Genomic DNA, 12,107 nt, shown 5'->3' on the forward strand with positions numbered 1-12,107 from the left:
AGTCATGTGTTCACCAGACAGGGGGCCTTTCCCTTTTAGGTAGCCGAGGCAGAGAGAGAGAGGACAGCTTACGTCATTATTTCTTCTATGCTCTTCTCAGAAAGATCAAAGACTTTAATACTTTCACTAATTCTGCTACTGCTATCTAGAAGGTGGAGCCAGGTGTACAGAGTGGAACATGAAAGTGAAACAGGAGTGTGACTGCTGAAGCACAGCATCACAGGGAGACAGGCCTCTGGATGGCTGTGGGCGGGCCTGACTGATGTCAGGCCTTCCACAAGAGGTGGTGGAGCAGGGTCTTCTCTAACTCCCCCTGGGAAAGGGAGACTCCCTTTCTGGGTCGGCTAAGTAACATGTGCCTTCCCAGGCACTGGCGCTGCTAGACCAAGGTCAGCTAAGTAACGGGTGCCTTCCCAGGCACTGGCATTACCACTAGACCAGGGAGCCCTCTAGTGGCCCTGTCCAGGCGTGACAGAGGGCTCACACACTTGTCTTCTGGTCACTTCTCACCGTGTCCCTTCAGCTCCTATCTCTGTATGGCCTGGTTTTTCCTAGGTTATAATTGTAGAACAAAGGTTATTATAATATTGGAATAAAGAGTAATGCTATAAACTAATGATTAGTAATATTAATATATAATTATATCTATAATCTGTTTCTAGTATAACTATTCTTATTCTATGTATTTTCTTTATTATACTGGAACAGCTTGTGCCCTCGGTCTCTTGCGGCGTTGTCTGTTAATATTGAATAATTGTTTTAAGATTATTTTCAATGAGGCTTTACCTTTTTTAACTTGCACTGTGGCCATGAGCTCTGCCGGAAGTGACTTGTTGGTGTTATCTCCTGAGTTATAAAGTGAAGGGATTCTTCTTTTTTCAGATTACTGAGAGTCTTCAGTTACTAGGTAAGTCACCCCATCCTTAAAACTCCAGGTGACACTGACCGGGGTTTATGGTATGAAAGTAGAATGTGTGCTTGGATGATGGGGTATGGTAGTGAAGGGGTGAAAGGTTTCTTCACACACATTGACATCGCGAGGTCTTCCTTGAGCTCTTTAGATCCTTCCCTCGGGATAGGATGAAATACTGAGATCCTAGAAAGGATTCACAAGACGAGTCACTCATCAGTGCAGATTCACCGATTCACCCCTAGATGTGTGTGGGATTTGGATGGCAGAGAAAAACAGGCACTGAAGATTTTTGGTCAGAACGGCAGAGAAATGAGAAGAGTTGAAAATTCACCAAAGGATAGGTAAACCTGGGGCGTTTAGAGAAGACCTGTAGTGTGCAAAGGAGCCCAGAATCCTGGGGAAACTTGGAGGGAAACATACTTAATTTGATTCACTAAGTTAGGCCCAGTGAAGGGATTGGGCGGCATAGGTAGAAGCCGGAAAATAAAGCATCTTGTATTGCTGGAGTAGCCTCTGTTTCTGAGGTCACATCCGAACTTAGCGAGGCAGCTTAACCTGGTGAGAGACATGGGTTCAACTCCTGGCTCTTGCACTGCCAGGGCAGAGGACTGCCATTTGCTGACACAATCTTGTAATTCAATTTAATTTTTTAACCAAGGTGTGGGAGAAGGCAGCTCCGCATAATGCTGAATATTATGGATTCTGAAGTGAAAATTTTTGTCAGGGTTTAAATTTTGGCTTCATTGTGTAAGTAGCCTTTCCACCCCGGGCAAGTTATTTCCCACATAAAGCGATTGCTAAGTATGGAGCTGATGCACGTGCATCACTGAGAATAGGTTTAGCACATAGTATCCACTGAAAACGCTATCTCGCATTAGCTGTATTACTGTGATAAAGGATAAACTATAATTAAAATTACAGAGGAACAAAAGCAGCCCTTTTCACAACATTTAAAACATGCATGTAAAAATAAATGCAGCAGTGACAAGTCTTACGCTACAAACTCAGAAGAGCAGAAACAACTTTATTTTTCCTGTATAATTTCAAGCTCTTTTTCTGCCCAGCTGCTGAGAAAATTTAACTCCTGAGTCTTCTTGGCTTCCTTCCTTTTCCCTAAGGTTGTGTCAAGTAACAAAGCATTTAGGGGAGGGAGGAGACCTCTAGTCCTCTGTCAAAAATATTTTGGATTTTTATAGTCATTTCCCTTTCTCTGTGGTGAGACTAGGCCCTCCAGGACCCTGTGTTTTGGCCCCAGGAATTGAGGCCATCTGAATCAGCTGCCTGGGTTCCTGTCTGCAGTGGGCCCCATGGGCCTACAGAACAATGGGCTGCTCAGGGTTGAGCTGTTTGCTGCCCAGAGCCAAGGCTAGGATGAGGAGCTCAGACTCTTCCAGTGGAAGCAGTGCTAGGACTGAGACAGCTGCCACTGAAGAGGGGACATTGACATACAGTTAATCTGCCTGGGAAGGTGTAATAGAGATGAACTTGTGTCATCGCATCTTTCACACAAGCCACAAAGAAAGCAATCCTGATTCCTGGTGAGAAGAAACCAAACTCAAGGAATGTTTTATATCACAGGATGGTCACAGCCTGTACTGGGGCACGAGCCAGGGCTGAGTAGAGTGCTGCCCCTGCACTTACTGACTTGATCCTCTCATTTACTCTGTGGAGCAGTCCCTGTTGGGATTCTGCTGCTTTGGGAAATTGCTCTGTTAAGCTTGCAGAGCTATGAAATTGTGGCCCTATTTCAAACCCATGAGGGCCTGATTCTACAGACTGACCACTGGGCTGTTTTACTTCAGCAGGACTTGGGCTGGGGCTGCAGGGATTTCACCAAGGAATGTTGGGCAGGAGGTGGCCATTGTGAAACCTGTCCCATCTTGCCTGTACCTCCTGGCTGAAAGTGGGATGCAGGACTTAGATTGCCAAGCTTAGGAATTATTTGTGCCTCTGCTGTTCACAATTCTGGAGAATGTTAAGGAATACTCAAGAAGTTCTGAGAGTAAGGGCCCTCACATATATCAGAACATGAAAGCATTCCAGTTAGGACCTTGTGATATTGAAACTAGAATAAGCAACCCAATGGATAGACTGTGAAAGAGAATCCACATGTAGACCTATGTGTAAGAATTTATGATCAAGGTAGCATTTTGAAACAGTAGGGAAGGAGCGCAGCAGCAAATGGTCTGGGGACTCCTGGCCCTCCACCTGAGACGTTACACAGCTCTTTTTTTGAGACGGAGTTTTGCTCTTGCTGCCCAGGCTGGAGTGCAATGGTGGGATCTCGGCTCACCACAACCTCCGCCCCTGGGTTTAAGTGATTCTCCTGCCTCAGCCTCCCGATTAGCTGGCATTACAGGCATGCGCCACCACACCCAGCTATTTTGTATTTTTAGTAGAGACGGGATTTCTCCATGTTGGTCAGGTTGGTCTTGAGCTCCTGACCTCAAGTGATCCACCTGCCTCGGCCTCCCAAAGTGCTGGGATTACAGGCATGAGCCACTGCACCCGGCTACACAGCCTTTTTTTTTTTTTTTTTTTTTTTTTCTTTTTTTGAGACAGAGTCTCGCTCTGTCGCCCAGGCTGGAGTGCAGTGGTGCTATCTCTGCTCACTGCAAGCTCCGCCTTCCGGGTTCACGCCATTCTCCTGCCTCAGCCTCCTGAGTAGCTGGGACTACAGGCGCCCGCCACCACGCCCAGCTAATTTTTTTCGTATTTTTAGTAGAGACAGGGTTTCATCGTGTTAGCCAGGACAGTCTCGATCTCCTGACCTCGTGATCCGCCTGCCTCAGCCTCCCAAAGTGTTGGGATTACAGGCATGAGCCACCATGCCCGGCCTACACAGCCTTTTTAACACCACCTCTAAAGTTCTTCATGGACTAGGAAGAAACTTTTTATAGAGTTATGCATAAAAACAAAGCCATAAAAATATTTTCATAATCTTAGCCTTTCTAAGCAATACACAAAAACCAGAAATGATAATGTTAAAGATCAAGCCTCATGAAAATTCAAACAGGGAGGGGAACGGAAGGAGCTGGCCAAAGGAGAACTTTGTGTTCTATGTTGTTTGAATCTTACACAATGAGAATTTAGGGGATAATGTGACTTAAAAAATTGAAAAAAAAAATTGAAAATGGTGGGTAGTCAACTTTGTACCATAGCTTTTAAATCCCTCAGTAAGTTCTGGGCTCCCCATATTGGGGTGAATAAAAGACACACTTCCTCCAGGGCTCAGTGTCCACCTGTGAAAATGCCCCCAGGACTGCAGAGAATCCAGCTGGGAGGCCACTTGGATGATTATCCAAGAAGGAAGGGCGCAGTACTCTGGGGCAGCTTCCTGGAGGTGGTGGGATTTGATCTCCTTCTTACAAAGTGGGATTTCAGCAGGTGGTGTAGGGAAGTTTAAATTTTTTCCCTGAAGGTTTGATAATCTGAGTCTATGAAGCAAACATAAAACATTAACAGGAAAAAAACCGACTTAAAAATGTTACTACGTGCACACATGTCCACAAGTCATACAAAATATATAAAAAAAGAAATGGCCAGATGGTTGACACTTTTATAACCGTCTTCAAATTACAGAAATAATGGGAGGCCTGGAGTGCAGCAAGACAGATTAGGGGAAGGAGAGAGGAGAGATTTGGCTAGCAAAGGTCTTGTTCTGCAGGTGACACCTCACAGCTGGTGCTCTGCGGAGCCTGTGGTAAGCAAGTCCTTCAGACCCTTAAAGGGGTCCGCCTCTCAGTTTGTCTTTCCTAGATCCAGACACGGGGACTGCAGAGAAAGGCTGTGTGCATCCACTGTCTACTCCACTGTCTCCTCTGCAGAGGCGGATTTCCCTGACTGAAGACCATGTTGCAGGCCCACAGCTGCCTACAGGCCCTCTGGGCAACCGTCCCAAAATATGGCAAAGACACCTATTCTGAGGTTAAATATTTTGGTTTCTTTCAGTGGGAGGCAAGGGTCTTCCGGACTAGGGAGGTAGATGTGCAGCAGCCTCATGTGCTCTAGGTGCTTTGCAGCTACGCTGGCCAGGCCACCTGAGGTAGGTCCCCTCTGCACCAGTCTTACACCCTGCCTGGGGGACGGTAGTGGAGAAAGCAGTAAAAGCAGGTCTGAGGCAGGTGTGGAGATCAGTACAGGTAGCCTGGGCGAAGGGCAAAGGGTGAAGAGAGTGTTGGGAGCCATGGGTGACTGGCTGCAGGCATAGGCACCATGAAGGCCACTATGGGCTGCAGGGTGTGAATGAGGGGACAGAGTTTGCCCCGGAGACCAAATTGTTTTGTGTCAAACACCACAGGATTTTTATTTTGTATTTTTTTAATTTTTAATTTTTTTTTTTTTTTTTTGAGATAGGGTCTCACTCTTACCCAGGCTGGAGTGTAATGGCGTGATCTTGGCTCACTGCAGCCTCCACCTCCCAGGCTCAAGTGATCCTTCCGCCTCAGCCTCCTGAGTAACTGGGACTACAGGCGAAAGCCACCACACCCAGCTAATGTTTATTTTTTGTAAAGGCAGGGTCTCACTATGTTGCCCAGGCTGGTCTCAAACTCCTAGGCTCAAGTGATCCACCCACCTCAGCCTCCCAAAGTGCTGGGATTATAGTCATGAGCCACCACATCCAGCCAGCACCACAGGATTAAGCAGACATGATGAGTCTTTGACACAGGGGCAAACCAGGACCCAGAGAGGTGACTTGGGACAGGGCTGTCTCTTCAGTCCTTACCACACCGTGGATGAGATCAGCCTTAAGACAGCACCCTGGGCTCTCACTGGACCCTGGATTCTGGCTCACAGCACACAAAGCAAACTGATCCCTGGAAAGGGTCACCTGTTGCTGCCTAGCAGCATTCTGGTAGGTTTGCATCCTCGAAGTGACATAAGCAGTGAAGCAATTCAGAGCAACATTTATTTATCAAGACAGGGTCTCACTCTGTCACCCAGACTGGAGTGCAGTGGTGTAATCACGGTTCACTGCAACTTCTGCCTCCTGGGCTTAAGCGATCCTTCAACCTCAGCCTCCCAAATAGTTGAAACTACAGGTGCCTGCCACCACTCCTGGCTAATTTTTCTTTCTTTCTTTCTTTTTTTTTTTTGGTAGAGATAGGGTCTCACCATGTTGCCCAGGCTGGTCTTGAACTCCTGGACTCATCCTAAAGTGCTGGCCTCTCATTCCCTGTCTGTGCACACCTCACAGCAAGGGCCAGCCCGTTTCCTCCCGGTCACCTCCAAATCTTGCTGCTTTTAATTCAACTCAGAAGTATGCACTTGAGGTAGGAGGGCAGGGGAAGTGGGGATGGCAGGACATGGATGGCCCTTGAGGCATCGGCTCTGGGTGTCATGGGCTGTGAGAGTCAAGAAGGGCAGTGGCCTGCCTGACTTGGGTTCGAAAGGGTCACTCTGGCCACTGCGGTGAGAACTGAAACTAGCCAGGCCAATTCTCCATTGTTCCTGCTCTTCCAGGCAGGAGAATATTAGGTCTGGAGTCAGAAGGTAGCAGGGGCTGGGGGTTGTGGGGGGATGTTGGGAAGAAGTGGTCCTTTGGTCAGGGTAGGAAGCCAACAGGATTTCCTGGTGCATTGGAGGTGAAAGGGAAGAGGCACTGGTGGTTGTGCTTTGGGCCCGAGCAGCCAGAAGCCAGTTGCCATCACCTATGACAAGGGAGACAGCGCCTGGGGCAGAGCCCAGTATGGGGTGCGTTCAGGGTAGATCAGGAGGTATGAGTGGGCAGTGGGCGAGCCAGGCTGGGGGTTGTGGGGGAGGCCTGGGTTGCAGGTTTAAGCGTGGGACCCACATCAGATTGGTGGCGGGTCATGCATGCTGGGCTGGCTCTCAGGTCCTCCCTGCTGGCTTCCCACTCCCAGGGGCTTTCTCCTCCCAGATTCCTTAGCTGGGTGAGGGGTGGGACAGAGCCCTTTCCTAGGGAAGCCCGGCACCGCTTGCTGTCCAGGGAAGCGGAGTCCTTCTAGCCCCTGGCAGCTTCTCTGCCCCTCCCCTGGCCTCCCCAGGCCTAGCCAGGGCTGGGTTCTCACCCACCTGTGTCGCCCTGCCTTGTTACCCAGAAGCACAGCCTTGGGGACTGAGCGGGCCCTCACTGTCACTTTAAGAAGGGAATCAGCCACCTTGTGTTCACCACCTCTGGGGAAGGTGTGAGAGGAGAGAAGGAAGTGGCTGTTTGGCTGCTGACAACATGAAGACTTCCTGTGATGAGAACAGAGGCACAGGTGCTGGCCCTGCAGCCCCCAGAACCCGGACTGAAGGGGGCCGTGGGGCGCCGGACCCTGGCCCTGCCCTGGGTGCTGCTGACCCTGTGTGTCACTGCGGGTGAGTGCCAGCACCAGAGAGGGGCAGGGGCTGCAGGGAGGGTGATGTAGGACAACAGCCCACCTACCTTACTGCTGTTCCACAGGGACCCCAGAGGTGTGGGTGCCAGTTCGGATGGAGGCCACTGAGCTCTCGTCCTTCACTGTCCGTTGTGGGTTCCTGGGGTCTGGCTCCATCTCCCTGGTGACTGTGAGCTGGGGGGGCCCCGATGGTGCTGGGGGGACCACGCTGGCTGTGTTGCACCGAGAACTTGCATCCGGCAATGGGCCCCTGCTCGCCAGGCCCGCTGGGAAACCCGGAGCAGCGTCTCTCGCCCTGGAAGTCTCTGGGGCCAATAGCCCCTGCACCAACACCACCTTCTGCTGCAAGTTTGCATCCTTCCCTGAGGGCTCCTGGGAGGCCTGTGGGAGCCTTCCGCCCAGCTCAGACCCAGGTGGGGCTGGGGCGAGGGATCCAGGAGGGCAGGGAGGGGCTTGGGAACTGGCCACCCATCTGATTCTTGCCTCTGTGCCCAGGGCTCTCTGCCCCGCCGACTCCTGCCCCCATTCTGCGGGCAGACTTGGCCGGGATCTTGGGGGTCTCAGGAGTCCTTCTCTTTGGCTGTGGCTACCTCCTTCATCTGCTGCACCGACAGAAGCACCGGTGAGACCTGGGTCCTGTCCACGTCCCCCTGACACTGGGCTGGCCACATGCCCTGCAGAGCTCTGACCATCCTTGCTCTCTCCCAGCCCTGCCCCTAGGCTCCAGCCATCCCACACCAGCTCCCAGGCACTGAGAGCACGAGCATGGGTGAGGAGGGGGGCTGCTTTGGGGACGAGGTGGCAGGGATACGGGGGGCCAGGGCTGGGCCCAAGCTGTGCAGACTCACTTGATCCTCCTTTCCCCGCGCAGGCACCCAGCCAGGCCTCCCAGGCTGCTCTCCACGTCCCTTATGCCACTATCAACACCAGCTGCTGCCCAGCTACTTTGGACACAGCTCACCCCCACGGGGGGCCGTCCTGGTGGGCGTCACTCCCCACCCACGCCGCACACCGGCCCCAGGGCCCTGCCGCCTGGGCCTCCACACCCATCCCTGCATGTGGCAGCTTTGTCTCTGTTGAGAATGGACTCTACGCTCAGGCTGGGGAGAGGCCTCCCCGCACTGGTCCCAGCCTCACTCTTTTCCCTGACCCCCGGGGGCCCAGGGCCATGGAAGGACGCTTAGGAGTTCGATGAGAGAGACCATGAGGCCACTGGGCTTTCCCCTTCCCAGGCCTCCTGGGTGCCACCCCTTTACGTTATTCTTGGGCCTCCAATAAGTGTCCCACAGGTGCCTGGCCAGGCCCACCTGCTGCGGATGTGGTCTGTGTGTGTGCATGTGTGGGTGTGTGTGGGCACAGGTGTGAGTGTGTGAGTGACAGTACCCCATTCCAGTCGTTTCCTGCTGTGACTATGTCAGCAACACAGTTCCTCTGACATGGGCCTTGGCTGTGCTTCTTTGGGGGTGAAGAGAATGGGGAGGAAGTCTCCACCCCTGGGAGGCAGAAGCCAGGTGAGAACCAGAGTGGGTTGGGGCCTCCTTGCTGGGCTGGGTTTGGCCCAGGGAGAGGGCAGTGTCCCAATCTTAGAGATCTGTCCTGGCCTCTTGGGGTGGCGGGGGGTTGGGGGAGCTTCCTGAGGGACACCTGTGGCTGCCTAGATAGGATTGGGGGATCCCAGCGGGATGGTCCCTGCTCCAATCCCACCATGTCCTAGGACAGCAGCAAGGGTTCCTGGGGCTTCAGCCTGAGAAAAGTCCCTGTGATTTGACCTGGCGTCCCTCTGCCGGGCTCCCTGCTGTGGCCTGGGCTAGGGTCCTGATGCCCTCCTTCCACAGCTGGCATCAGGAAGGGCTGGAAAGTAGGAAGACTCGCCTGAAATCTTCCCTCAGTCACTTCTCCCACCTCCTCTCGGGGCAGGCAGAGGCCTTCACAGACACGGGGGCCTCCCCACAAAATGTTCCATCCAGAGCCGGCCCTTCTGCTTGTGGGCCTCACAGCCTGGGCCTGATGGGGCCTTTGCCGCACGAGACTGTGTGAGTGAGAGGGTCTGGGCTTCGAGACTTCCCAGGAATGTGGCAGGCAGTGTTGTTCTGGAGCCAGGCTGAGACTGCTCCCCCAGCTGGGGTGAGTACTCCCGGGGAGGAAGGGCACCTGTCCCTCAGCCCCTCCCTGGGACTGCATGGGGGACATCCCAGGAAGTGCCAGCTGCCAATCAGGAACCACACCCTACATCCGGCTCAGGGACGGCCTGCCCAAAGGCTGCGTCCACCTGCACTACCCTCTGCAGCCCAGTGCACTGCCCCAGGCAGGCCCAGATGTGGCCTTGCCAGGATTCAGCCCCATCCAGCCCCCAGCTCTGCACTATGCTGGGAAGAGGGTGGTTGCAGGTCGTCGGGCCTGTCTTCCTCAGCTGGTGGTCGTCATGCTCCTCCCAGAAGCCCTCAGCACTGGCCTAGGCAGCTCAGCAATTCCTCCAGGGCTGGGGGCTCAAGGAAGAGGGGAAGGGGTGCTGCAGAGGTCCCCAAGGAGGGTCAGGAAGGCAGCGCCGGGAGGAAGATGACAGGGAGGGAAGGAGGACCTTGGACCCGGGACAGGGGTGTGAACAGTGAGGCTTGTAAGGTCTCAGGGGATGCCTGAAGGGGATCTCCAGAAAGTTCGGTTTCTCTAAGAAGCAGACAAAGGGGGAGCTCTGCGGGACCCCCCGCCAGGGCCACTTGCCCATCACACAGTGGAGGAAGAGTCCCCTGGCCTGATCCTGGCTTCCATAAGCTTAGGAGGCTGCAGCCCAGCCTGGTCCCTGCGGGACTCGGAGCCAAACACCTTGGGACCCAGAAAGTCTCCTCACATCCGGCCTGCTCCGTGCTGCCCAGCCTCAAGTGTCAGAGCCAGCGGCAGTGACAAAGGACGCCCTGAGAGTGCATGGTGCACTGTGCTGTGGGGCATGGTTAGGCCTCAGACCCAGAGACCAGGGTGCTGTTGGCTCAGTGTGCATGGAAATTGAGGCCTGAGGATGCTGATGTGCTCCAAAGGAAGAGCTGAATCAGCCCAGCAGCAGCACCTGCTTCCCCTCCAGTGGCCCCAGGCGTCCATGACAAGCCCCCAGCACCCATGGCCCAAAGTAAGGTTTTAGCTTTGAGTGGACCTGGGTTTGAATCCTGGGGGTCCCTCCCTGGCCGTGTGGCGCCCATGTGGCTCACGTTGCGCATCGGGTACATGAGAAGGGTGAGGAGGCCTGCGGGGATGTGAAGATTGTAAACCAGGAGGCTCCCAAGGCCTGAGCAACTCTTCCTGGATGGTCTTATCTTACAAGTCATGAGGTGGGTATTTTCAGGAAGTCCATTTGACAGATATGGAGCCTGAGGTGCAAAGCAGTGCCGTAACCTGCCCAAGGGGCACAGGGCTGGGAGGAAGAGGAGTTCTTGGGGAAGGAGAGCAGGAGGCAGGCCTGGACAAGCGTGAACCTGGTGGGTGGAGGCACAGCTGGCTGATGAGGGTGCTCCGTGAGCAGCCTCACATCTACACCAGGTGCTGTGGCTGACACTGCTTGGGGGCCAGGCCAGATCATGCCTGAAGGGCCTGAGTGTCAGGGCCTAAATCAAGGGCAAGATACACCACATTCATATATCACAAGGCTTACTGTTTTTTTGGTGGTGGGGTTTTTTTTTTTTTTTTTTTTTTTTGAGATGAGTCTTGTTCTGTCACCAGACTGGAGTGCGGTGGCGCGATCTCAGCTCACTGCAACCTCTGCCTTCCGGTTTCAAGCGATTCTCCTGCCTCAGCCTCCCGAGTAGCTGGGACTACAGGCGCCCACCACCATGCCCAGCTATTTTTTGTATTTCTAGTAGAGACAGGGTTTCACCATGTTGGCCAGGATGGTCTCTATCTCCTGACCTCGTGATCTGCCCGCCTCAGCCTCCCAAAGTGCTGGGATTACAGGCATGAGCTACTGTGCCTGGCCTGGTGGTGGTGTTTTGGGACAAGGTCTCACTCTGTCATCCGGGCTGTGCAGTGGTGGGATATCAGCTCACTGCACTCTCAACCTCCTGGGCTCAAACGGTCCTCCCACCTCAGGCTCTCAAGTAGCTGGGACCACAGGCACGTGCCACCCTACCTGGCTAATTTTTGTAATTTTTTTTTTTTTTTGGTAGAGATGAGGTTTCTTTATGTTGCCCAGGCTGGTCTCAAACTTTGGGCTCAAGTGATCTGCCTGTCTTGGCCTCCCAAAGTGCTGGGATGACAGATATGAGCCACTGTGCCTGGCTAAGGCTCACTGTTAACAGGTCAATATCCCCAAATTGATTTTTTTTTTTTTTTTGAGACGGACTCTTGCTCTGTCACCCAGGCTGGGGTGCATTGGCACAATCTTGGCTTACTGCAACCTCCACCTCCCGGGTTCTAGTGATTCTCCTGCGTCAGCCTCCCGAGTAGCTGGGACTACGGATGTGCACCGTCGTGTCCACTAATTTTTGTATTTTTTTTTTTTTTTTTAAGTAGAGATGGGGGTTTCACCATGTTGGCTGGGCTAGTCTCGAACTCCTGACCTCAGGTGATCCGCCCACCTTGGCCTCCCAAAGTGCTGAGATTACAGACTTGAGCCACTGTGCCCCGCCTGAATAAGAGCTTCTTAATCAAAATTTCAGCATGGCTCTAGGCAAAATTGACCAGCTGATTTAATAAGTTGATGTAAAAATTTTACAGTCGGGTACGCCTGGGAGGGGGTCTCTCCCTAGTCAGTGAGGCACCAGATGCCAGAGCATTGGCAATGTACAAGGGGCTCAGCTCTGTGGCTCATATGTGTAATTCCAGCACACTGGGAGGATGCCTTGAGCCTGGGAGATTGAGGCCAGCCT

The 12,107-nt window shown here is 53.1% G+C and overlaps 1 protein-coding gene across 1 annotated transcript; it reads left to right on the top strand.

The window, feature by feature from the left end:
- Window positions 1–877: 877 nt before the first annotated feature.
- PVRIG (PVR related immunoglobulin domain containing) lies at window positions 878–8,867 on the top strand. Its single transcript, XM_009242626.2, is given in 8 exon segments — window positions 878–907; window positions 7,061–7,237; window positions 7,323–7,487; window positions 7,490–7,541; window positions 7,543–7,670; window positions 7,753–7,879; window positions 7,966–8,026; window positions 8,129–8,867. Coding segments are annotated over 7 exon segments (975 nt in total). The 5' UTR covers window positions 878–907; window positions 7,061–7,119; the 3' UTR covers window positions 8,453–8,867.
- The last annotated feature ends 3,240 nt before the right edge of the window (window positions 8,868–12,107 follow it).

The sequence above is a fragment of the Pongo abelii genome, chromosome 6, assembly GCF_028885655.2.
Source record: "Pongo abelii isolate AG06213 chromosome 6, NHGRI_mPonAbe1-v2.0_pri, whole genome shotgun sequence".
In the NCBI taxonomy this organism is placed as follows: Eukaryota; Metazoa; Chordata; class Mammalia; order Primates; family Hominidae; genus Pongo; species Pongo abelii.